The sequence below is a fragment of the Canis lupus genome, chromosome 27, assembly GCF_003254725.2.
Source record: "Canis lupus dingo isolate Sandy chromosome 27, ASM325472v2, whole genome shotgun sequence".
In the NCBI taxonomy this organism is placed as follows: Eukaryota; Metazoa; Chordata; class Mammalia; order Carnivora; family Canidae; genus Canis; species Canis lupus.
In genome coordinates, this window is record NC_064269.1 from 34,703,415 (window position 1) to 34,731,328 (window position 27,914).

General features: G+C 42.9%; 1 protein-coding gene across 5 annotated transcripts in view; it reads right to left on the reverse strand.

The window, feature by feature from the left end:
* ETV6 (ETS variant transcription factor 6) overlaps positions 1-27,914 on the reverse strand; it is a 236,201-nt gene that overhangs the window by 142,639 nt on the left and 65,648 nt on the right. For 2 of the 5 annotated variants that reach the window (XR_007406572.1, XM_025455097.3), the window contains exon 2: positions 1,172-1,301. The exons of 1 other annotated variant lie outside the window; for it this stretch is intronic. Coding sequence is in view for 3 of the 4 variants with exons in the window: in XM_025455097.3 (XP_025310882.1) it covers positions 1,172-1,301 (130 nt within the window). In the remaining variant the exon portion in view is untranslated. Of the gene's footprint in view, positions 1-1,171; positions 1,302-25,853; positions 26,274-27,914 lie in introns of those variants that run through there. 2 more of the 5 variants (XM_025455099.3, XM_025455098.3) reach the window with 2 other exon arrangements.

The window sequence follows — 27,914 nt, forward strand, 5'->3', positions numbered from 1 at the left end:
CCCATGATCTTAGCAACCATCCTCACTGGAGGAGAAAAGATAAGCCAGCAGATATTCCCCTAGGGCTCCCCAGCATCCAGCATCATAGTCACCTGATTCCCTGAATTATCATGGGGTGAGAGCGAAGAGAAGCCTGCATCCTCTGTCTCTTTTTGTTCTCCACTTTCAGCAAGCAACCTTCTGGCTTCTGAAGAGGGGTGGAGTAAGAGGAGGAGAATATCCTGGGGAGCATTACCATGCCAGAAAGAGATGGCAAGCACAAATGTGCCACCACTGAAGCATCAGGAATCCGCTAGGGAAGGGCCAAGGTGACCCTCCTCCCATGTCGTCTACAGCCTGGAATTTGCGCCCTTGGGACAATATTCAAGCCAGAAAACCTGGCATTTCTTGGACACTGTGATCAGGGTGGGAATCAGGTGACTCATTCTCCCCAGCTGGCCCATCATGCTGTATCATCTAGGCTGGGTGGCAGCACGGGAAAGACAGACAAAAAGGAAACGACAGGTGTCGGCTGCTTTGGAGACTGGCCCCAACAGCACAAGTGCGTTGGCCCTGATCTCTGCCAAGCTGCAGTAGAGGATTCGGGCAGGGAGCTGGGAGAGGCAAGGGGCAGAGCCGGTCTCAGGCAGAAAGGTGAGAGACCTCAACCGACCTGAGCCAGAGGCAAGGCAGGCATGAGAGAACAGGACGGGGGAGAGGAGAGGATGGGATGAAGGCCGGATCTAGGCAGTAAAACGAATTAAGAAAAGCAGCCAACATGGGGAAAAAAAAAAAAAAAAAAAGAGGAGAGGCTCTGTAAAGAAAGGAAGAACATACAGCCTAAAAGCAAAGCAGGGACAGAGTCTAGCTCAGAAACTGCCCAAAATTTAGGACCTATGACAATACTAAAAAGAGGAGATAAGTGTGAAGTCAGGGAGACAAATGTTCCCAAGAAGTCCCCTTTGCCTCTTAGGAGATTGGCGGACTCTGCCGGGAGCGCGCAGCGCCAGAGGTCGGGGTAACATGTCTTGGGGGGACAGGAGTCTCGAGCTTTTCAAAGCCATTGGTGGGGGCGGCGAGGGGGAGACTGCAAAGCAGCTTCGCGCGCTCGCCGCGAGGGACAACAGGTCCAGAGCTTGCCCTCGCCGCCCGCCGCCCGCCCGCGCCCGCCCCCAGCCGCGCGGACACTCACGCAGGTGCGCGGGCAGGCGGATCGAGTCGTCCTCCATCCTGAGCGCTCGGGGCACTGGAACATGAAGTGGAGTCGAGGAAGCGTAACTCGGCACCGGGCTCTCGGGAGGCGTATATGAAATTCGTTCCTGCTGTTAAAAAGAAGGGCAGGAAGAGGGGAGGGGGAAGAAGACAATGAAAGCTTGGAACTGACTTGGGTGTGAAGTCGGGGCGGGGGCACCTGGGCCCTGGGGGAGCGGGCCTCGGCGCAGGCCCCCGCGGCCCCTCTGCAGACGCTCCACGCAGTTAGCTGGCCTCCCGGTCTCCAGCATTTAGGATTTATAACGAGCCTCTGGAAAGGCTGAATGTGGGGCTCCTCCTTTGGACTCGGGTCAGTAGGTGTCCGTTTTCTCCTCTCTGCACTAGTTGGTTTGTTCAAGGAAAGAGGCGAGACAAGGTGGAGGAAATGAAACAGCGTGTCCAAGAGAATGGCTCTAAAAGACTCCTCTTTCAAAAATTACTTGTCCAGGTCACATAACTAATGTCACCCATACATTAAAACCACGGTTCCTCTTCTCTGGCAATATCCCCAGCTTCTACTATAGATACGATTCTGTACTCAGGTCCCCTGAGAGGTAAGCTCAGAGTGATGGCTTCTAAGTTCTAGATTTAATTAATAAATCTACAAACAAGATTCTTCTGTGCTCTCCCTATCTCGTTATAAACCAAAAATATCCAGTGTTTAATTTTTTTCCTCCGTAGCAGGGTATTATCTGCAACATTAATGGCATCTCCTTGCCCTTTCTTTCTCCAACTCAGAATCGATACTTCCTTTCCTCCTGAAGTATTTCAGAGCTCATTCAAGAACCGTTTGCATTTAAGGCAAGTACTGTTTAATTGAAGATACTTATTTAACTGACAAGAAAAGGGGGAAGGCGACTTCTGCAGATTCACTGTTTAAATTCAAACAGTGTTTGTTAGATCAATTAAAATAACTGGATGGGATGGGAAGGATTATTACTAGCTTTAAGTTAAAACGCAGCAAATAATGGCAAGGAACCAACTATTATTAGCTAGAAGAGCAGTGCAATTTGCATCTTAGATCAACTACTTTGACTTAAAGTCCATACATAAATAAACATAACTTCCATTAGTTTCTCTAGTCCAAATGTGCAAAGTAAAGTGGAACATTACAAGGTACAAAAATTAGTTGGGGGGAGAAAGATTAGTAAAACGCCATCATGAAAACAAAGATCAGAAGCAAAAGAAAAATCACAGATGAAAATAAAGCAAAGGGGGTATTTATGTTTTGGAAAGATGGTTCTCTAACATTTTATATTTCATCAAATGTGAAAAGGGAAACGGGGGAGTCCCCCCGGCTCTATAACCAAATTAAAGCTGCTCTTCAGCTCAGAGCCTGGAAAGTTTGGTGGTTGTGGTAGGAAGTTTCGATTTTAAATGAATATATACATATTTCTGTAATTTCCGAATGGAATCGCTGTACCTTCCCTGAGGCATCCTCTACCAGCAAATAGGGCATTTGGAATATTTCTGTTTAAGCATACATCCCATACTTTCCTCGTGAACTTCTTAATTAAAGGCAGGCACACACATCCTAGATTTCATTTCTGTATCGATCAAGATGTCTGGTGAAAGGTCACCCAGGGGCAAAAGCTTCAATTCACTTTTCTTGAACCTTAGCAAACATCACTCCTATTTTGAGCAACCCTAGCTTAAGGCAAAGACATCAATGCACCTATGGTAAACATACAAAATCTGTTTAGGGGTTTTTCAAAGTGAGATAGGCTTTCTAAGCATTTTAAACACAGTCTGTTTTTCTAATTTAACAAATTCTCCACACACTTCAACCCTCAAAAAAAACAAAACAAAACAGAAAAAACAACATACCCAGTCCCAATATATGTCTAGATATCTTATCTGCCGTTAACTTTATTCCCAGAAATAGCTTTGTTTTGTTAGGGTTTTTGCAGAAGTGAAACTGTTGATGAAGAAAACACAGTGCAGCCAAAAGTTTTCAAATGGCATGGCACAAGTGCGAGAAAAAAAAAGAAGATGGCATTTCATAATATGATGACTGTCTCTTAATGCAAGGAGAGACTCACCAGATCCTGCAACTGGTCTCTGTGACAGGCCACATCATGCCAGCTCCTTCGCCCCTCACTAAATCCATCAAGGACAAAAATGAAGGAGACCCAGCCCCCAAAACGGATTTTGCTTTGTTTCTTGGGAAATCTACCTCCAGCCTACTGATAAGGGTCAAGCTAGGTATCAGCTTTAAAATGCATATATTCTGACTGCTAACTTGTCATTGCATGTACTTCTGTGTGGCTGCCTGTCCTTCTGCTACACTGAAATGCCACACTTCAGTGCTTGCCCTGGGATTTTATACCAGCACCCCCATGTCCAAACAATTCTAGACAGAGACAGATTCTAGATTCTTATTCCTGACAATGGTTTCTACTCAGCCATACTCCAACACCAAAAACTTGGGATGGGAAGCCCTTTTTAAAAGGGTCAAAGAAGCGATTTGTCAGTTATCAGAAGAGAGGATACCTTGACCAAGAAGGAGAAAAGCAAAAATGTGCTTCTAGGACTTTGAGCAATTTGCTAGCGGCCATTACACGTCTACCCTGACCCTGGATTCGGCAGCCAGCAGAGCATTCAGGGGACCCCAGAAAGGACACTGCCCAGTACGTGGGCTCCTCTCCTAAACAGAACAAAATACACGCTTGGGAATCCCACACCACAGGCTTCTTTCCCTTTGTCTCTTGTTTTTGTTAATTTCTAGAGCGACTCACAAGGTTCACATTTTTTCATCTATTCCTACAATCAGGCACTTAGTATCTACAGGGCACAACCTGCAGACTACTAGAAATTAGAAATAAGAATAAAATATTAGAAATGAGCAATTAGAAATAGGAAAAAAAAAAACACCACTATCTCAGATGGAGACATCTAGACAGTGAGGCTTAAGGAGACCAACATCCAATTTCTCAAATCACGGAAATCTCTTGGTCCTCACAACTGCTTCTGTGGTCTGACCCCAACAAAAGGAAGGGGAGTACCTGCTTACAGCACATTCACCTCAAAAGCAAATTGTCAGTCCGATGAAAACCAGAGGTGTTTTATTTTAACATTTTACAGAGGAGATAACAATTTTCCCAAGAGGATTATAACCACTGCTCTAATTAAATTAAAATGCTACAGACAGTGATATTAATGCATTCAAGTGTTGTAGGGGGATAAACTGCTGGTGGAGGTCAATGATGTGACTGAAAAGGCCGTGATGTGGTTACATTATTGTTTAGATGCTAAAAAAATTAAACGTGCTGCTCTCAAATTTGCAGACAATCTATCAAACCAACCTGCAGAACAAAAGGGAGGCACTGCCATTTCTAAGACCAATTGTAATACCTAAGGAGGGGGGGCGGGGAGCAGCACACAAAGCTCTGAAAAGAAAAAATAAGGCTAAAAATAGTTTTAGGCAAGGGATGAAATGTAAATTTCACTAACCATTATAGAAGGCTTTTTTCTTTCTTTCTTTTTTTTTTTTTTTAAATTTAAATGGAATATGGAGTAGAGTTGCTGCAAGCATTTAACTACCAGAACCAAAATGAAGTCTATTCCCTTGTCCTCCTTCCTCCCCCAAACCATGAAGGGCCAATGAAGGGTACCCATTGGATTCTGCTCATTTTTAAATCAAATAGTTAGGAACCTATGACTATCATGTAAAATAAACTTAAACTTATGATCCATAGGAGAATGGTATTTCCCTCCCCTCTCCTTCCCACCCCATGGCTGCATATTACAGACTAGAAGAGTAAAAAAAAAAAAAAAAAAAGACTATTCTTATTACCAAGAGTCTTCCCTTTTCAAAATTATTCAACATAGAGCTTCTATAAATCATTGGGATCCCCCTGATGCATTGACACATTTGTTTTTGCACCATTAGTTCTTTAAAGAAGCTGAAGGGTTGAGACACTTAGAACCTGTTGCTAATTATTAATTTTCTAGAAATAAAGATAACACGTTTCTGGAACTGAGAAAAACAGACACAAAGTTTGGTTGTACTTGCAAAAAGATGGTTCATAGGTAATCTTAAAGATTCCTCAAAAGCTGAGATATCCCCAATTTAGCAACTTTTCCCCAAAATAGGCCCCATCCCTCTCCTGAATGCCCAATGATGGTTTCTGAAGCCCGTGTATAGTCCTGAGGGGGAAGTGTGCCACTCGAACAGAGTGGTGACCATTTCTCAGGAAATGAGAGTGGAAATTCTACAGGTGCCCTTTTCATCCTGCTGCAGTCTGGTGTCCCTTCATTGCAATGAAACTAGCAACTCAACCAAGATGGAAAACAGCAGGCACCAGAGATACACTGGACACGCTGTGAATACTCAATCTTTTGAAGGAAGGGGCTCTTTTCCACCCTGCAGGTTTTTAGGAAAGCTGCCTGAGAAAGCGGAGGCTTGTACTCTACAGTTTGTCTTCCACAGACTGAAAAGAAGAAATGTCTCCTGTAGGAAGTAATTTACCGAGCTTCACTACACTGGAGGTCTGAATGCACAATTACTGAAGTACCCTCAGGTGTCTGCAAAATGATGCAAGGTGGTGGCTGGAGCTTTCATTAAATAAGCTTTCATTAACCAGAGTGATCCATACGTCACCCAAAAAGAGAGCAAGACAGAAAGTGGAGCTGCACAGTTTTAAAGATTCTTGGCACAGTGGATGCAAACAGACACGCACAAGAACCTGAACTAACATTCTCTCTTTCACTGGCAAAACTACATTGAATATTTTCTTCACCCCCAAGGTAGCAAGATCAACTTAAAGAACTTGGGAAAAGATACAAAAACACCAGTCTACTTTTCTCAATCCACACTGTACATGGAGCCACAGGCCATGCATGGCAGTTTTGACATCTCCCCAGAAGGAAGGAAGACTCCTTAGGATCTGGGATATACCTCGGGATCGGAGGTGTTCAAACATGAACTCTGAAGGAGAAAACTGGCTCCATCAAATCCCAGCAGTGACGTTGCGATGCTACCTTTCCATCCCCTAGAGGCTCGGGAAGACCCCTATCCCGGCGGCCCAAGTAGTCCCTCCTCTTAGCGTCCAGCTGCTCTGCTGAGAGAAACATCCCTCTGGGTGCCAAGTCATTATATTTGGACAGCTCATTCAGCCTTTGGCTTTTGATGTGCTTGCAGTAATTTTAGGAGGGAAAAAATGGGGATACTCTGTAAAAATTAGGATAGGTGGAGCTATACTCCTCGTCCCTCTGGGCTTCCGTCCTTGTCACCCAGATGCCCATTTAGCCCTTGGAAGGGGGCAGGGTGGGGTGCACCCAACAAACCACACACACACAGACACACACACACACATACCAATGAGGAGATCTTTTTAGGGGCCTGGCTTTACTGGTCTGAGATGGGCTCTTGCTTTGGACATTTGAACAGGTGGGTTTATGCAGATCCCTGTATATTTACAACTGAAACAGCACCTTTTCTTATCTTCCTGGCCTAAAACCAGAAGACAGGATATCGTGCCTGTCAATCAGACGCAATTAGTTACAGCATCTTAAGTCTTCCTCTTGCCCAGAACAGTTATCTGTGCACAGCAAAGTGAATAAAAAGAAGTGTGAGCAACAGGCCCTGTAGTCAAAGACCGCTGTAAAAGGTCACAAGGGCATTTTTCTCCTTACGGTTGTTATGAAAAATACTTCAGCATTCTTCAAGTGTCCACTACAAGCCAACACCTGCATGAGGTATTATGGGTACTGCCACTGTCAAGTCCTCGAATATCCAAGATGGTCTCAATATCTAAAATTCTGTGTCGCTTTACCCACACATACACACAGGCACTCATAATAATACTTACACACCTCAGAGCGTATGTGCTGCTCTTAGTTGGAAGCTGCTGTCACTGCAACCATCAGGAAGGGGCACATTTGGAATACACTTGCCATGAAGCCTTTACTTTAGACTCCCAATAACCCGGCAAGGAAGGCATGATAATCCCTGTTCCACATGAGGAACCCGACCTGAAGATCACAGGGGTTAAGTAATCTGTTCAAGTCTCCAGCTCACGAGATGGTATGGCTGGTATACACAGAAGAATAGGATACTACATTTAAGTAGCAGCAGCCCATTGGCAGTGGCTTCCTGACTGAGGGGGAAATCCCAAGAGATAAGTCCAAGCTCGTAAGAATCCTTGCAGCTCTGGAATATTTCATCACTTTGTGCCCTCATTCCTCACAGAGTTGTGTAGGGTTCCTGAGAGTCACTCAACAGAGCTACCTAGGCCAGGGTGCCAACTTTCTGAAGCCTGTTGCTTATCCTATTGGGAGCACAGATGGGAGGGAGTAACTGCATTTAGCTGAGGAAGGGACTAAACACAATGTATAAGAGAAGTTCTCCTGGCAAAACCTCTGCATGGAAATAGCCATTAGAATCCATCCAGGTATTTCCTGTGGGACACAAACCTTAGGTCCACCAGGGCCTTTGTAGATTACCTGTGCCTATGATGACTTCACCTGGTACCGAAATCTCACCTGAGATAATTTCTGAGTATAAATATGTTACTTTTATTTCTAGCAATTTTTTTTAACAAAAACCAAACACAATTCCCCTTAATCAACTACTTCCCATTTCTCTAGGGAACAGCAAATCTAAATGTACAGGTGAGGCACACAGGAGTGGTAAGGAGGACAGACCCTGTCAACATTTATTTGTACCTAGAGTGAGAAGATCTGTATACCAAGAAGGAGCTGAGTCTGCCTCCAGAAATCAGAGTGGCAATCCCCTGATGCTTCTCCAAGAATCTCAAGAGGCAGACTCCATGCTCTCAAATGAGGACTTGGTAAAGGTGCTAAGGATACACGTGGCCTGTGGGGAAGAAAAGATTGAAAGGATCCTTCTAGATGTCTTTGAATGTGGGAAGGATTAGTATAAGGTGAAGACAAGGCTCCCCTGTAGCACCTAAGAGGGCAGGGCCAGCAGCATATACCTGTGCACTAGTAAGTAATACGTATATGTTGTATCGTTCCCCTCAAGCTCGTTTAAGTTGAGGCTCGAAGGTGACTCTACGGGGGTTCCTACATGGGGAAGAGACTCAAATAGAACTTGAAGATGTCTTATGACTCCAAGATGCTGTTCTATGTGATCTTGTATCCCCTGGCAAGTCAGAGCTTATTAATTACAATGTGCGCAAAACAGACCTAAACAAACCTGATCATCACAGTCCTGCCCTCTCTCCATCAGAACTCCCCAAGTCCCCTCACAGGATTTAAGGGTTCTGCCAACTATTATTAGAAACTAATCCCTAGAGCTAGAAGTCAACCCTTTAAGACAAGCATCAAAGCAAAGCAAACAAAACTCAAATAGATTTCTTTATTGTTCCAATTTTTAAACATTTTACTTAAGATCCTTTCCAACCCAGAGATGGTATGAATTTCTTTCCTCCTTTTTTTTTTTTTTCCTGAATTTCTTAAGTATTTCTGACATGAATTGTAAGCAGAATCTCAAGCTGTGATTCCTTTGCATGCCAGGTTGTGGTTTCCAGGGAGGTCTATGCTTGAAGGATGCTCAGCTCACTCGGCTGGAACCCAGTGCTAACGCACTTTAGACCTGAATGGGAAAATTAAAGGCGTGCGCTCCGTGGTCCCGACTACACCCCTCATCCCTGCCATGATGCTTTTGCTCTGAGCAGAGATTAGGTGAGCTCACCAACATATACATCATCACTCTCGGAAACCCTGTGAAAGGGCATGTCCTACTGATAGTGGGTTGCTCCAAGGTAAGAAAGGTGGTATGAGTTTATTTATACACAAACCAGCAGGTGTTAGCTCTGTGAAAAATAAAGTCTTGCTGTGGGATTTATCCAGAAATGCCTCTAAGCTTTGGATCAACCTTTTGAAAGAGGGTCACTAATCCTTTCTTCCTAACTAATTCTCATCACAAAAGAAATAGGTACTTAAATTCACAGCAGCTTATATCCTGGGCACCACAAAGTGGCCAAGTTGGGCTCTTGATTAGCTGCTTTCTCCTCCATTAATGCCATTCCCCTTAATGATCTGGCTATTACAATTAGCCAGGATGCGGTGTCCCTGCCTGGGGCTAACAAGTAATGAACTGAGAGAGTTGCTATTGAGTTGTATCAAGGATGCCATTAGAGAGTGCTTCTCAATTTCTCCCCCCAAAGGAGAGGCACCTTCCCGTCATGTTCCACCTGTCCTGTGACCGCTCTCCAGAACACTCACAGTGCCCCTGGGGTGGGAATGAAGTTCCCAGGGGTCATGGGACCTTAATACCTAGGCCAAGAAAGATCGAGGGTCAGACTTCTGCAGAGCCCAGAGGCAGAATAAATGGTTAATGCACAGGCTCTTGCTTCAAACCTGAGCATGAACCATTTGTTCCCTCCTCCCCTTCCACCTGCTGCCTCATAAACCCTTCACCCCTCCCCCACACAGCTTTCTGTGTTACAGAACCACTCTGGGCTCTGCTCATCTTCATTTCTTCCTTGAGCGGCTGTATCCTGGAAGTCTTGTAAAAGGAAGAGAGAGAAAGAAAGAGAAGCTCTGGCATGAACCCACAACCCCCAGCTCTTTGCTGGGGGTGGCTGCAGGGGAGGCAACCCAGACCTCCTCTAAAAGGAAAAAGATACTTTTTTTACTGTGGAAATTTTAGGTTTTCAAGATCTGATACAGAGCAAGATTTACATTCTAATTCAGATGATGGTAATCCAGGAATACTGAATAAAACTGAATGAAGTCTCTAAAATGCAGTGAAGCTGTCTGCATGAAGTCCTACAAGTTCCTAACTGGACTCAGTCCATTTCCCGTGAACCAGGAGATATACCCCTCGCCCCCCACCATGCCTCAATCTGTAAAGCAGAAGTCTGGGTTATAGCCACTACCATGGTCAGATTGAACAAATTCCCTTGTTCTACATGTATCAGATCATTCCTGGGCTGCCTCAGGCGGAAAAATAAATATAAATAGAAAAAACCCTGTAAACTATACCTAGAGTAACAAGCGCAAACTAGATCTGGGTAAGATTTATATCTCTGGAAAATGTTGACTACCAAAATAATTTCAATGGCACCATGTAAGATCACTATACTTAAAAAGCAGCATAAAGGAAATAACCTCTCCTTAGCATTGCCATCTGAGAAACTGGCATACCAATACCCAACTTCTACTGTCATAGAATATTATTTTAAAGATAAATGAGGTGAAGCTTGTAAAATATTATGAGTTTCTTCATACAAAGGCTCTCTATAAATGCAAGGCTTTATTATGACAAGGAATTTGAGAAGTCCCAAATAAAGCATTACTTTTTTGTGTGTGCTTTAAGAATTAAACCTGTCTTTGTGATGTAAAATGAGAACTTAATTAAAACCAAGACATAATTGACATGACTTCACTATATACCTCACTGAGGAATTAGGGCAGAATTCTTCTCCCATCCCCCCAAGCCTCTACACCTCTAAAAAGTATCATACAAACAACCTTGAACACTGATTACCATCACCACACACCCGCGTTCCTCTTTCAGAAAAACTTTTCCAGAAGTCATAACCATTGTGGCAAGAATCTTCAACCTCTACTACCGATGCTTTTCAAAAATCTTAGAAATTCCCCAATTCTTAGACACAGGACTTCTGATAGGAACTCAGAAAAGGCATCTTCTCCTTCACTGTGGTCATGGTTACAAAGACTGTGGGGTTTTGTTTTTGACAATGGATTTCTGGGTGTGTCAGAGATGCCAGCAGTGCTTATCAGAATACCAACTGGCCTGAAATAAGGAAATTCCTATGCTACACTCTTGAAGCCCTGTTGTTAAGACTATTTTAATAAGATCTGTGCCTTCATTAAAACTATTAGGACTCCACAGTATAGGAAAAGTACGCTTGAATTTCCACATACCTTCAGGACTCAGGATCAGTTAACAATCAAGGAAACACACATTCTAATTCTTCATCAGGTATTCTGAATCTTGGCTGTACAGAAGAATCATTTGGAGAAGCTTTAAGAAGAATAAAAAATTCTGGGGCACCTGAGGCACCCTTTGGCTCAGGTCATGATCCCCGGGTCCTGGGATTGAGTCCTGGGTTGGGTTCCCTGCTCAATGGGGAGTATGGTTCTCCTTCTCCATCTGTGCTCTCTTTCTCAAATAAATAAATAAATAATCTTTAAAGAAGAAAAAAAATTTCTAGTATCCAAGTAAATCAGCCAGGCATCCGTATCTTTAAAGTTCTCCATACGATTTCAATACACAGAAGGGTAAGGCTGAGAATCACAACACAAATAAATCTAGTACATCAAGACACGTTAACTGATCATCTTTCACAACAGTTTTTCAGAAACCTTATTAACCAATCTTCTAATTGTCCTTCCCTCCTGACTGAGTTGCTACTGTTCTGCCTTTAATCATAAAATGGAGATTATCAGTTTAAGTCAGGAAGTTCCTGATTGATGACTACCTGACCTACTTGGGAACAACTTCCCCAGACAGGTGTGCCTGCACTGGTTCCTCTTTCCTCCCAACTGCCTCTGGAGTTTCTCCCTAAACCTGCCAGCAGGAAGGCTGGGCTGTTTTACTTTCTGGAGCTCCACGTGGAGCCTGTATTCTCAGCACTGATGACACTTGAAGTGTGCAGCAGGAGCAAGGCAAGGTTAATGAAGGAAAAGCAAGAATGAATGAAAACCCATCCCACTTCTGGCCTGCTGTACCTTCCCCCTCTCACACTCAGAAGGGTCTATCTGTTTTCATGTGCTTGGGCCCCAGGTACCCTTCTTGCTCAAGAATGAATCCGCATCAAATTGCTTAGAGACCGGGAAGCCTCTTTGGTGAGGGGCATGGTCCCCATGATGGTGGTCAGGGCTGCATCTGTGCCATTCTAAAGGGGTGAATGGGTCCCATGTGCCCCCAAAGTAACCCTGCTACTAGTGGTTAGGTCTTTATTTTTGCACACGAGCTATCAACCAATCATAATTTGAAGAAATAACTTGAACTCCCAGCAGCTAACTTCTTAATAAAATCTTAGAACCCTAAACTAGTAGAAATTTTCAGCCTGCTAAAGCTCTTTACCAAGATACCCTTCAATTACCAAAAGCCCTTCAATTACAGGCTGTTCTAGCCTCCTAGCATCCCTAGGAGTCATGTCACCACAACTAGTACAAAGCTTACTTGACAGATGTAGGAACTGACATTGAAGGGTTAACAAGATTCTTGAATGAAATCACATACTGTTCTGGATAAAGCTAGCAGCCCTAAGCTCAAAGATGTCATCTTTCTCCAGAGTTACCTTCTGCCTATAATGCTTTTTAAACTCTTGGTCATTGTGATAAAAATCTGGGTATAAAGTGGCCCATAAGGGGAAGGGCGGCTTACTTAAGAACCTTGCTGAATTACTTATTCATTCCTTGATAGAAACAAAACACAACAAAAAACAAAAACAAACCACCTTCGAAAAAAGCCACAGGAAACTTCAGTTCTTCCTCTAAAACAAAATTTTCAAGTTTCCAAGCAATCTTTGATGTTATTAGTATTTTATCGCCTCTTCCTTTAAGCAAAATACAATTCTAAAACAGCGATAGCATCATGGCAGGAATGTGACTTCAGCATCTGAAATTCACTCAGGTGTTGAAACTACTACAGCGGATAGTAATTCTCTTTACATCTTTAGAAAGCAACTTGCAAACCAAGCTGTGAAAGCACACTGCAGTATCACCACCAAGTCAAGCCTCACCAGTGGTGTCAACAACAGCTCGAACGCGGAGCTGCCAACAACTGAAATCTATAAATAGGAAGATCTGGAAAGTTTAACCAAAAATTTGAAATAGGGACTCCGAAAACCACTTGGAGCTGGTAGGGTTCAAACAGAAGCTAGCAGAGGCTAATATTTCCTTTAATGCTATGGAATTCCCCTTTAGCTGTATTTCTTTAGGTTCCTTGCCATAAGCAAATTAAATCCATGCTGACGATCACCAAGGTTTCTCCCTGCAGAAAGAGCAGGGTCTGAACAGACACAAATGACAAAGCACTAATGTAGCTATGTGTTTTCATGAGAACCAGTGGTTTCTGCATGGGGTGAAAACGCATTAGAAAATCATCCTGAGGGCAGCCCTGGTGGCTTAGCGGTTTAGCGCCCCCTTTGGCCCAGGGCCTGATCCTGGAGACCCGGGAACGAGTCCCACATCGGGCTCCCTGCGTGGAGCCTGCTGTTCCCTCTGCCTGTGTCTCTGCCTCTCTCTCTCTCTCTGTGTCTCTCATGAATAAATAGAATCTTTTTTTAAAAAAAAAAGAAAGAAAATCATCCTGATTAACACAAGCAAAGCTACCTTTCTCAATTGACTTACTGTTAATAAGACCTGTTTTCCAATCCTCAGTTATCTTGAGCCCATCCATATAAAAAAAAAAGCATGATGGGGCACCTGGGTGGCTCAGTGGCTGAGCATCTGCCTTTGGCTCAGGATGTGATCCCAGGGTCCTGCATCGGGCTCCCCACAGGGAGCCTGCTTCTTCTTCTGCCTGTCTGTGCCACTCTCTCTGTGTCTCTCATGAATAAATAAATAAAATCCTTATTTAAAAAAAAAAAAAGGCATAGTAACACAATGGGGAAAGCAGGTCTCTAGCTTTGGAAGTCCAGCAACTTTCTCTAAAGCAACACTAATAATGCTTCCAGTGGGTCCCATAGGACATTGTCTAGACCAACACGATTCAGCAGAAATACAATGCGAGCTACATGTGTAATTCAACATTTTCTAGTAGTCACATTTAAAAAAGGGACAAGTAAAATTAAATAACGTATGACATTTAACTCAATGTATCCAAACTAAAACCAATAAAACCAATAAAGTTATTGAGATACATTCTTTTTTTTTTTTTTCATACTAGGTCTTTGGAAGCTAGGGTCTAGTTTATATTACAGTGCAACCAGACACCAAATTTTCACTGGAAATACTTGATCTACATTTAGATTTCACAAAATTCACAGTTGAAAAGGTAAATTCACATATCCAAGCTGTTCCAAACACACTTAAAAGATTTTTTTAAGAAAAAAGTACATTTTTAAATGAAAATTAATTAAAATTAAATAAATTAAGAATTCAGTATCTGTTGCAGTGGCCATTTCCAGTGCTCATCAGCCACAGACAGCTACCAACAACTGTACTGCATATTGCGGATTAGATGCTCGGACAGTGAGTACCCCACAGGAATGAGTGGAGGTCACCAGGTATAATGCAATCCCATATCCTTTCAGAAACATCATGAACTCTGGGTAGACAATGACTACAGATGACCCATGTTCCTCTTCTTGCATTTCTTCAATTGCAATGATCAGTCATAAGAGTTCTCTAAACTGGAATCCATTTACAGAGAAGGACTAAGGGAATAGAGGTACTTCCTGCCCCTGTACTCGGTGACAATGAGCTTCTCAGCACTCAAAAGAATACAGAGGACTTTGGATTCCATCAAGAGAAGTTTTCTACTTTCTTCCTGTTATCAATATCTATCTTCCTCTCCAGCTCACTGGCTCACTCACCCTTTTTGACTACTTAACAAACTTCCCTGGGAGCTGAAACACAAGTTTGTTCAAGACGCCACTTTGCAGCTTCAGCTTTCCTCACCAACACAAATTATCACCACATTGCAACTTTCCCTCATTTGGATGCACTTGAACTTGGCCACAACCTTTCTTAGGTGATGCCTAGAAATATAATCCCCCCTGCAACTCCTAAAGACTTGGGCATTCTCCTTAAGACCAATCATTTCTCCCATTTACAATTCTGAACCATAAAACAGAGGTTTCAACTTCTAAGAAGACTCTTTGCACTCATCAGAGTGCAAAATAGGAGAAAATAGGACTAAAGTGGAAGGAAAGCCCTATGCAGAGTAAATGATATGATTCTAAGTTCCTCGAGAGCAAGGCTGGGTCTGACCCACGTTCATCTGCCTGGCTGCCTTGCTGCAGCAGGGGAAACAGTGGCTGAGAAGAAACATGGGTGCCCTGGCCTGGGACTGATGTTCTACGAAGGACATCCTTACATCCATCCCCCCCATAAACTCCATCTCTTACTAAGACTAATCTTACAGGGGTTTTCAGGTTGTTTGTTTTCTTAGATTTTTAAAATTTATTTATTCATGAGACACACAGAGAGAAAAAGGCAGAGACACAGGTAGAGGGAGAAGCAGGCTCCATGCAGGGAGCCCCATGGGGGACTCAATCCCAGGACCCTGGAATCATGCCCTGAGCCAAAGGCAGACAGACACTCAACTGCTGAGTTACCCAGGAGTCCCAATTGTTGGGAAGTTTAAATGAAATGATATATACGCGTGCTATGTAAGAGTTGACAATAAAATATTTCTCCTTAAGGTTTTTTTTTTCCTCCCCTAGACTTTAAGCTCTTTGAAGAAAATAAAACTTGTTTTTCTTACTCATCTTCATATTCTCAACACCTAGCAGTGTCAGGCATGTATTCATTGAGTCATATCTTTTAGGAAGATCTTCAGATCATTCACTTGCTCATTCATTAGTTACACACATACTGTGTGTCAGGCTCTGTGCTTCGGAGAGTGCGGTCAACAGCACAAACATAGTCTGCTGCCACTTTTTTAAGTCTTTGTGAGAGAGCAATGTCATGTAAATAATTAGAGTAATGAACAACTCTGGTTCTTGAGGCAGGATTTACATTTTGGAAATAGCCAAAATTACTTGGCTTCAAGTCTGATGAGTACTTGCAATTGCTTTTGGTCAGATACAAAGAATTGCAATAAATCATTATAACAGGTTCTGAAAGTTCTAAAGGAGGGGTTTCTACAGTATTTCTGGGGAAGGATGGTGTTACTGGAATAAGTATAACCACATTAAAAAGGCCTCTCTCATGAGGCAGCAGAATTGATGTGATGGGATCATAGTATAGGTAAGGTGTTCCAGGAACCTCCTGGATAAGTCCTAAAAACAAGTCAGATAACTGGATGAACGGGCAGTGAACATGTCCCCTGGAGGGGAGAAGTAAAAGGAGATGAAGCAGAGTTGGCAGCTTGTAGCAAGATTCTTATGTGGATAGTGGGACTTAAAACTTAACCAGTAAGTCACTAGGTAGCCCCAGGGGAAAACACAAGACAAAAGATGAGTTTGTTTTGGCACCAAGAAATGCTCTTGGTGAGATTACTGAATGAGGCTCATTCAATTCATGCATGCATGCATCCATCCATCCATCCATCCATTCAACAATGAGTGCCCAGTGCTAACCAACAGGCACTGCTCTAAGTGCAAGGGGAACAGACAGGCAAGTCCCTGCTCACATGCAGTTTCCTGCTAATGTCAGCCTTCCTTCCTGAGTGAGTAGGAGGGTCTGGGACTCCAGTGTGCTATTGGGGGGGTTGAAAAGCAGGTGAGGGTGAGCTGGGCCCCAGTATGGATGTAGACACGGGAAAATGGAAGCCCAAGCTCCCACAAGCCATCAATCCAGAAACAAGGGACTGTGAAGACAAAACCTAGACCCAGACTCAAGAGCAGATCTGCTGAGGAAAGCAGGCGTGTCCAGATTAGGGGGTGGGGGTGGGGGCTTGTTCTGAGACAGGAGGAGAAGCAGGACAGGAAGCCCTGAATGGGCAGTTGAGCCCATAGGGGAGGGAACTGCTTAAAGCTGTTGATGATAGAGCTAAAATGATAGATAGAGCTAAAAACCTGAAATCAGCTATAACAAGTTGTCTTAGCATCTTTCTTGAACCAGAAAGTGATTGACAGGTGATGTGAAATAACTGGGTTTTTATTTGGGTGTTAAGATACGCCAGGTCGTGTGGAGCTTTCTCCCTTACCCCTTCTTGTCCTGAAGTTTAGGTGTGACACCTAAACACTCAAGGCCAGCCTCTGACAATGAGACGGATTTCTTTTTCTAGTCTCAATCAAGGAAAACGCTGCCTATTCTTCTCTTCCCAGTGATCCATCATACACATAAAACGTTATAGGACAGGGCACCTGGTTAGCTCAGTGGTTGAGCATCTGCCTTCAGCTCAGGACATGAAGGTCCTGGGATCAAGTCTTGTGTTGGGTTCCCCACAAGGAGCCTGCTTCTCCCTTTGCCTATATCTCTGCCTCTCTGTGTCACTCTTGAATAAACAGATAAAATCTTTAAAAAAAATAAAATAAATTTTCCAGCAATCAAATAAGTGTGACACTTTAATCCCCATTTTATTTTTTTGTAACTAATTATATGTATTGCTGTATGAGATGTCCTAGCCAGCACTGTAAGACAAGAATACGAATAAAAAATTTATAAGAACAAGAGAAAAGAAGTGTCATTTATTGATGGAGAATATGATTTTCTATATAGAAAATCCAAGTTAACTCAGAATTAATTGGAGAGTTTAACAATGTTGCTACAGATGAACCTCAAACACAAATTGAAAGTGCAATTAAAAAAAAATCAGTAGCTACAGTAGCAATTATAGACGTGACAATAATCTTTAAAACATTATTTGAGACCTTTATGGGAAAAATGTAAAACTCATAGACAGGGAGATTGATTACAATAGGGAGTTGTTGTGCAATCCATAGATTCAGTCCAACTTCAAACAAAACCCAACAGACTTCTTCCTTGAAACCGACAAGTTGGTGCTAAAATGATATAGAGAGTAAGAGCTCTAAATACTCCAAACAGGAAGAATGAGATGAGGGATAATTTCTGCTTCCAGCTGACGCAGACAAAGCAGTGTACGTGTAAATAGTGTTGGCATCGTGTGTTCCTCACAAGGCAGCACACGGATACACAGCACTGACAGCACCTGCCTTGCCACTCACATGCAGAACCACAGGACCAGATCAAATTGATGCAACTTGACTTATGCTCCTAGTATGTTCCTTCTATCTTATAGAACTGCCTTCGGGGTTTAAACCCATTTGAAAGACTAAAATATTGGGATTCAACAATGTTACATGACTTGCCTAAGATTAATAAGTGAAAAGGCAGTCTTTGAACCCAGAGCCTATGAACTGAGGATCTTTCTTCCATGACAAGTGAGGTGTGTACAGTTCACATAAACATGTTGTCTCTTAAGTGACTACTTTGTAACTCTAAAGGAAACAATGTGTAATGTGGATATCTGAGTGCTGGCACAAGCATTCCTTTTTTAGCCTTACCCCTACTGCTCTAGAAATCATGTTAGGTGGCACACCAATTCTGATTTCACTAAGAAATAAGTCCTCCAAAGACCAGCTTCCTTAGCCTTACTTCCACAGGCATCAAGAAGCCACACACTTATTCAACTGGAGATCCTAGACCCCCATCCTGTGCTGATGTTGGGGCTAAGGTACTTTTAAGCAGAAGTTGCCACGTGAATGTTGGTCAACCCAAAAACACCTACAGAGGAATGAACTGGCTTAAGCAGCAAATAAACACTGGTATACATGGCACTGGAAGGAAAAAGAGGGCTTGGACATGAGAATGGGAATCTCAGAAAGGGGCCATATGCCATGAAGTACCTAGATATTTTGCCCATTCTTATTAAGTAGAAGATGAAGAATGGAGCCTTTAAGTTTTCTTTTAATGAACTTTTAAAACTTATTTACTTATTTATTTAGTTGAGAGCATGAGCACATGCACATGCGCACAAGCGCAAGCAGGGGAGGGGCAGAGGGAGAGAGAGAGAGAATCTCAAGCAGATTCTGCACTGAGCACAGAGCCCAACAACATGAGGCTCAATCTCACATCCCCAAGATCATGATCTGAGCTGAAATCAAGTCAGATACTCAACTGACTGAGCCACCATGGCGCCCCGCAATGACATTTTAAAGAGAAAAGAGTTCATATTGTTATTACAGAAGACATTAGAATGTCGGTATCATGTTTCCTCTTCCTTAGATTTCTTCATTTAGTTCTAAAAATATTTTTTTTGCCAGTATAAAGTGGTAGTTAAGAGCTATGGTGTGGGAGCACCCCGGTATATTTTCAGCCTTGGCTCTGGCACTTACTGCATGACCTTGTACAACTTTGTACAAGTTACTTACACTCTAGAAGTCTCAGTTGCTTCGCCTACAAAATAGGGTTATAACAACACTCGTTTTACCTTAAAAGGCTGTGAGGACTGAAGGACATAATACACTAGAACTTACCATAGGACCTAGAACATAAAAAGCTCAATAAGTATCAATGACAGGATGCATAGGTGGCTCAGTGTTGAGCATCTGCCTTTGGCTCAGGTAGTGATCCCAGGATTCTGGGATCAAGTCCCGCATCAGGCTCCCTGCAGGGAGCCTGCTTCTACATCTATGTCTCTGCTTCTCTCTATGTGTTTCTCATGAATAAAAATAGATAGATAGATAGATAGATAGATAGATAGATAGATAGATAGATATCAATGACAAGTGTACATGGGCCAAAATTGTGGTAAATCATAAAGACGTATAGGCAAACACACATACAGATATGGTCATTTCTGAGATGGCTTAGTGGTTCTATCTGTGGTAGGTTCACAATATCACATAATTACACTTAATTATTACATCATTACATAAAGGACTGTTTGATGCTACTGTAAAACTATTATCTATTATAGGATTTAAGTCACTTTTAAATCATCTTTTTTTAAGCAAGGGAAAAAAAAAACAGGAGGAAAAAACCAACAGGAAAATGGAATCAAAAGAGCTAATTGCTATAAAGATGCTGCAACAGAAGTGTCCACTGCTAGGTCTACATGTCCTGGCATGATCAGATCATCCATCTACTGGATGTGATAGGTGCTCCTGGAGAGAGAGTTCAGGTAATTTCTTTAATACTATTTTCAATGCTCTACTCAAAGAGAAAACATGCTTTGATTCTTTTTTTTTTTTTAAGATGTTATTTATTTATTTGAGAGAGAGCACATGAACAAAGGGAGCGGCAGAGGGAGAGGAAGAAGCAGACTCCCTGCTGAGCCAAGAGCCCAAGGAGGGGCTCAATCCCAGGACCCAAGGGATCATGGCCTGAGCTGAAGGCAGAAGCTTTACTGACTGAGCCACCCAGGCGCCCCAGTGCATTTGATTCTTTTGATTAACATGTTAGTGACTACAGCTGAAACATCCAGGGGCCTGCTCAATGGAGGTTTCCCACTGTGCCACAACGATCAGTTGTCAGCTTTACCTCCATTTATAGATCATCTTTTCAGTATCATTGAGCATGGGGGTGCTCAATTGTGCAAGGTGCCCAATTATGCACACATTTCATTTCTTACACTAAAGTGACTGGTTCTTTGCTAATGACATCTTTTCCCCACTTGGTTCCATAACCATTCAGGGGCACCGTGGCCTAGTACGAGTTGTTAGGAAGAAAGCTTGGTATAATTATTCAATTAGCACCCACTCACTGTGTACTTACTGGCCTTTACCTGTAACACCTTTCCTGTAATCTCTAAAAGTAACAGCAAAGAACAAAAACAAGGTGACATGTCAAGGAGCATGGTACAGGGGGAAGGGTTAGGAGAAAATAAAGGGCTAAAGTATATTCAACGCCTTCTATGTGCCAACAGTAAGATATGATACCCTTTGGTTTTATAAATGAAGAAATCCAGCCGCATCAAGCTTACAGACCGTGCTTGCCAATGCCGCACAACAAATGGTGCTAGAATTCGAACCAAGGTATGTTGGATTCTAAAGCTGTGATCCCTTTACATTTCCTCCCCAAAATGAGGAGTAAGGATCTTTGGCAAAAGGAAAGTGGCATTATGGGCTCATGTAAGACAGTAAAAAATATACTGGAAAGTTTTTGAAAGTTCTAGTGTTTCACAAGATGATCATATATCTGGAGCTGGACAGTTTGAGTAGAAGAGAGAATATTCTGACAGCCAGGGTAATGTACTTCGGCCCACTGCCAGGGTGCCCTGAGAGCAAGGGTTGTTCTAGGTCCTCTAAAGGCAGAGAAAGGAAAGGCCGTCTGTGTGTCGGGTCCACCTGGAGAAGCACGGCAGCCGCCCACTCCCTCCTCGGCACTGACAAAGCAGCACATTCAAACAACACAGCACAAGATGGTAGAAAAAGACGAGGTGGGAAATGACAGGTGGAAACGCCCTAAGTATGTCGAAAGATTCAGACTTAAAAGGAAAATGTTCTTCTTGTGAGTAGAGCTTATTAAAGGGGATGGAGTCCATTTTCTTGGTGACTACTCCTGCTTCCTACTTCCTGCCTCTTTCCTCATCATAAGTTTGAGCAGAAAGGGGCCCTAGAAATCAAGACCAGCATCCTCATTTTTCAGATGAAAAAACCTGAGACCAACAGAAGTATGTGAAATCACACTTCTTGTTTCAGAAATTAGGCAGTTATCAGTTCTTGTTTTCGCTTTTCACCATACACCATAGTAAGGAGCCAAAGGGTAGACAGAAAACAGAAAAAACAAAACCAAAGAAAACCCCAAGAAACCAGAAATTTTACTTTGTACACACAAAGCTGTATCTACCCATCTCAAATTTGCCCTAAGTCCATGACTAGTGCTTTGAATCCTCTTCCAAGTGGCATCCAAGGTTCGCGTTGTGTCCTTCACACACGGAAGGGAAGAACCGTGGGGTGCAAGGATTTCTCTTCATTCGGGGCTACCTGCACTGATCACCTTCTTGGATGACCAACCATCCTGGTTCCCCTCCCCCCCAGGGGGCTCAGGGGTTTGCTGGGGTGTGGGATTTTGGTGCTAAAATCAGAAAAGTCCCAGGGAAACCAGGACACATGGGTCCTCCTACCGCTGCAGTAGGGCCACATTCTCATCTGAGCTCATGAACCCAGACAGATAAAATGCATTTAGCTGGAAGCTGGTATGACACCAGCAAAATGGTTGCTAACATTTCAAGTTTTTAAGAAAAGAAGCAGGATGAAGATTAATTACTATAAAGGGCTTTGAGCCCTTGGGGAGGAAGGTATTCTCAAAGTAGGAAGTGTTAAGTCCATAAAAGAAACAATATGAGAATGCAGTGGGGCTTTTTCATACCTAACAAGTATGACTAAACCTCTGAACACTTCCTGTTCCGTCCCATGTTTTTCTGAAATTCGCTTTTCCTTATCGGCCAAGAAGGTAGAAAAAAAAGAACTGTTCTCTCTTCTCTTCTTAAGAATAATGGTGGGGAATTTCAAAAAAAACCCTCCAAAGGCTTCTAAAGTTCAGCAAATACTCGCTTTCATATACAAATATTATGTAGAAACAAACAGCACTCTTTTTCCCTGTAAGCTTCCTAAATTCTTGCAACATGTAATCTGAGGTAAGCAGAAAACCATCTGATTAGAAAAGATCCATTCTTGCATGTAAGTAGCACCCATTCAGTCACCCATCTAGTGATATTTTCAATAAAAAATGTGTTATTGTAGGTTGCCTGGGTGGCTCAGTAGATTATAAGCATCTGCCTTCGGCTCAGGTCATGATCCCAAAGTCCTGGCATGGAGACCCACGTCAGGCTCCCTGATTAGCAAGGAGCCTGCTTCACCCTCTCCCGCTGCTCTTCCCCACCACTCATGCTCTGTTTCTCTCAAATAAATAAATAAAATCTTTAAAAAAAAAAAAAAGTATTGTTAAACACCGTGCCAGGTGCTGAGAAGACAATGCTAACTGGGGAGAATATATTTTTATTTTATATAGCACAGTATCCTAAAAAGAAAAAAAATGCCTTTTTGGACTGATCCCTGACTATCCTTGTCACAGTGGAGGAAGAGAGCCACCCTAACATAAAACTTCACACCCAAATATTTCTCCTAGGCAGCAATTCCATCCCTAAGAGCAGTGCCACAGAAGGCTTGTCTCACTGCTGCTTTTTTTGGGTCACCAAACACACTGGAGGCACTCAGCCTAGAGAGGGCAAAAAGGATGTGAGCCAAGGAGGGAGCTACCCCAGGGAGCGTGTTGATGGGTGTCCCTACTCCCAAAAAACAGCTTACACCTGCCTGTACACATATTTGGGAAAGGCAAATTCTCCCACCTTCCCTGATGTTCTAGAAGCATGACATGTACAAGATAAAGTACTTTCCCAGGGAAGGTGAAAGAGCAGCCCTTGGAGGGGCCCAGGACGCATGGGAGAGGCTTTCTCTCCTATTTCCACTTTAATGGGCTGACTGTTGCATCCCAGGCAAAAGAGAGAAATCAAATCAAGTGCACAAGTTCACCCTCATTCTTCAGTGGAGACAGGAGCCACCACCAATTGTCTGCACCTGTAGGATGAGTTGAAAGGACTGAGAAAAGAGGGTCATGGCAAAGCAGGGTGGGAACAACTGTTGGCCCAACTACATGGCCAGTGCAGGCAACAATGCCACCTCACCGAAGGATCCACAGTCACTGCTCTCAGCTTAGCCCCCCGGGCTGCGATGGACCTTCAGTCTTGGACTGAGAAGTTCAGGTCCTGCCTGTATACGGACCTCCTGGGAGGTACTGACTTGTGCCTTTGTACACACTACAATTGGCTTCTTTGAGCTTGACAATCACAGACCAGGAGTCTTACTGGACTTCCTCTGTTTATACAAGACTTGTCGAGCCGGTTATGCTGCTTTTCTGCCACCTTTCTTTCCAGATGCCTCTAAAATGCCAAGCTACCAGGAAGCAAGTGAGGAACAGGGTTTTCTCACCATGATCCCACAGACCTACAAAGACATGCGTAGGCCGTAGTCTTCGCTGAAGGCCTGCTGCTCTTCTCTTAAATGGTAGGCCGTATTTTTAAGGACTGCAAGGAACAGTTGTCAAAAGTGAGGTCAAAGTCAAATGCACTTTGTTTCCATCATTACTGCTGGCCTCTGTCCAGATAAAGTAAAATGTACCCCTTGAAGCTAGCAGCAAGTCCTGTGGTTGCATCAATAATAATTTTCACTTGCACAGAAAAATCCCCCAGTAGCACATAAATGTTCATGAACTCCCCTCTCTTATTTTGCAGAGCTAGAAAAAGTGGTAGAGAGAAATTAAATGCCTCCGTGAATCAGCAAAAAAAATCTAGGGAGAGAACCCAGGACAGCTAGTCTTCCTGCTTTAACCCACACATCTGGTACACACGACTGGGAAAATGGTTATTATTTTTCACTACAAAGGAGATGACCTTCAACTTGAAGCATGTAAAGTTAAAAAAAAAAAAAAAAAGGACCTTAAAAGACACCAGTTATTTTGTGGAAGAAGAATCAATAAAATAGCAGCCTAGGGCACAGTTCTTTCCAGAAGTCAAGATGGTATCTAACCAAGGTCAAGATTGTATCAACCAAGAGTTCAAAGACCACTCTCTTCCCCATCGTACAAGTCATTCATATTGAGAGGGCCTCAAGATCAAGGAGGAAATCATCAAATTGCCAGCAGTCATACCAAATGGGATTGGAAACTGGCTCTTCCTGTTACATCTCCTTTTCCATTCAGAGTACAAAAGGTGAACCCAGGGAGCAATGCTCTGAGACCCCAGGAGAGCCCATTTATTAGGCATGAACCCACACCTACTGTTCTACAACCTGACCCCCACCTCTTCCCAGATAGCTGCCTAATGCTCTAAGGACCTTCAGAAAAGTTCTTCAGTTAAAGGTACAAAGCCTTTCAACAGGTCTCTGATCCTAATGTTTCCACCCACAGGAGTACACTCATGAATACACCCAGAAGATCAGATAAAATCCTGAAAACATGGGCAAAGTCTAACCAACAGCTGCCCCTTTTAAGTCATGAATGGGCACACCTGGCCATTTGGCAACTGTTCTTTCCTTCAGCAGATCTTACCTGCCTAAACAGGAAATGGTGATAAGACTAAAACTAGTTCGTGTTCCCTGCTATGGTTTCTCAAACTTGAGCAGAACTCAGTTTAGAAACAGAACCTTAAAAGAAAAAAAAAAAAGAAAAATATAAAAATCAAGTAAAATACAAAATAAAAAGAAACAGAAGCTGAGGGTGTCGTAGATCAGTTCAATGGAATGTCACGGAGCCATCAAAAATAACAGAGATAATGTCTGTCCAAGTGTTTTTTAAACTATAAAGCCTGGCATACAATATTACATATTATTACTATGATAATAAATAATGCTAAAAGGAGACTATGAAGTTGCAACAAAACATCAATAGCAACTATCAAATACCTATGGAAACGACTAAGAACTTAAAGAAGTCAGGTACAGGTCGTTGGTTACTGTGTAAAGAGGCTCAATTTTATAAACCTTTTAAAGGATTCAAACATTTAATAAACAATAAGTTTAAACGCTCTCCTGTAATTATAAATGTCTATGACCCAATTCTTTTTTTTTTTTTTTTTTTTTTAAAGATTTTATTTATTTATTCATGATAGTCACAGAGAGAGAGAGAGGCTCAGAGACACAGGCAGAGGGAGAAGCAGGCTCCGTGCACCGGGAGCCCGACGTGGGATTCGATCCCGGGTCTCCAGGATCGCGCCCTGGGCCAAAGGCAGGCGCCAAACCGCTGCGCCACCCAGGGATCCCTATGACCCAATTCAACAGTAAAACTCATGTCATAAATCTTAACTCTGAAGGGGACCTCCAAGTAACCTCAAGGCCAGCCCCATCACTTCTATCACCGCAGAGTAAAGAGAATCTAATTTTCAAGGTGTAGACTCTTCTCTTCTGTGGCATACTAGTGCTTACTGGTGTATAATCCACTCCTAACTTACTCCAACCTGAACGAACATCTAGGTGGAAAGAAGAATGGACAGGCAAGAGAGGCCTTTATATAAGCCCCATTCACCGAAGTACAGATCACCAACTTACAACTGGAAATAGAGCTTTCCTGTGCCAGGTTCAACTCCTGTGGAGCTACTGAGGGGCACTCAGTGGTGGCACCCTGTGTGCACCCAGTGGACCACCAAGCCCTCAGGCCTCTTCCCCATGCATGTGATGCAGTCTAGATAGGACACGGGCCATAACGCTTTCTTCACTCTTCACAACGATGTAAAAATCAGGTTCAGTCCCCACACTTCTAATCAAGCCTCTTAACTGGAAAACCAGCTCCAAGTATGCTTGAGGCTGCATTTTCTTAGCTTTCTCTTATATTTTATTCTTGGAGTCTTTCTTTAGCATGATTATTCCTTTCAAGTGACTTCATGCATGACATGGATGAGGGAGATGAGGAACAAAGCAACGGGAAATGACCAAAGGGAACACGGTCGTCACAATAAAACAGGAAGCTCCCAGGTACACTGCCCCTACAAAGGAAAGGGCCCCTAAAAGGTGGTTTTCTCTGTGGGGCCTGTGTCACAAAAGCTACTTCTGTGAGGTGTGCAGCTGGCTGGTACATGAATACCAACAGCCTCTGTAGCCCATGGGATATGGGCATGTCTGTGTCATATAGGGTTTCTTCTGTGCCTCTCTCTCTTTTGGGAGAGTCAGGTAAACTCTGCATTCAACAGCCTGTCATGCAGGGTGCGGTGGGGAGGGGGGAGCAGACCACCCCCTCAGAACTACAAGGCAGGGCCTCTCTGCATATTGGTATTCTCCTCCCTCTCCCCCCACCCATAGTTCACTTACCCTCCATAATACAGACAATATCTCTTCCCTGACCACAAGTTCAAATCTTGGCATTGACATTTACTAGCTATGTGATATTGCACAAATGACCTGGTCCCTGAAATCCCAGTTTCCTCACCTGTAAACTGGAGATAAAGACGCCTATCTTCAAAGGCTGTGAAGATTGAATGAAGTCATGTTTTTGGGTGTGTGTCTAAGGCTCCTACCGCTGTATTATACAGTATTTGGCACACAGGAGGTATTGTTCTTCCTCTCTCTGATGTAAAGACTCACATACTTAATCTTGAACTGAATAATTGTGTTTATATATTATCTCCCCACCTAGGCTGTGAAGAATTTCTTCATTTTAATTTTCCCATCGAGTGTATTAGCTGAGCACATATGAGTGCCCAGTGTGCCAACTGTAGTCTAGGATATTGAGCAAGCAGATCATTTCCCCCATATCCAATAATATCTGGTAATGTTTCCTGAGGAAACTACTGCGAGTTCTGGATATAGCCAATCTCCCTTGGACTCCTCAGGCTACCTCATGCTCCCTCTTCCAGACATATCCCTCTGCCCTTTAGAACGCCCTTAAGAACTTTCATAACCCAAGTTATCTATTAATTTGATCACTTCTTGAATACATTTCTCTTGAGAACAGTTCTTGAGTAGATAAATATTTCCTGAGTACATACTATGTGCCAATGACAGGCACTGTGAATCCAACTTGGACACAGAAATGGTAAGACATGATTCTTGCCCATGAGGCAACTGGAAGGAGTCAGATGGGAACATAATAAACACTCAAAATAATACAGTATACATGAGGCTAAGAGAAGAGGAAGTCATAATTCAGCCTAAGAACATCACTCTTTAATTTTAAAAATACGTATTGCCTTCAATGCATTGAACTTTGTGGAAATAGTAGGCAAAAGGGAAACCCCATCCTGGACTATTACAAAATAGGTCAACACTTATTAAGGCAAATGTCATTCCAAAGAAAATCTCAGGACTGCCAAGTCCTTGTCAGTACCTTTCCTCATGTTAAGCCATGTATGATGCAAAACAAAAGAATTTTCCTGCAACTAAAATTTGGAATTCTGACCAATCCATTCACACACATATTCACAGCATAGCATGTAAGTAGTTAGCACCAGACTAGGTGCTGAATGGAGAAAAGAAAAAAAAAAAAAGAAGTGTAAGCCTTAAAAATTTCCTGTCAATTCCTGGCAGGGAACAGATCCTAGAGGAAAGATGTGCCCTGATGTAAGGTAAACTTGACAGGGAAAATGGGCAGGAGTAGGGGTGGTAGCCATATGATGA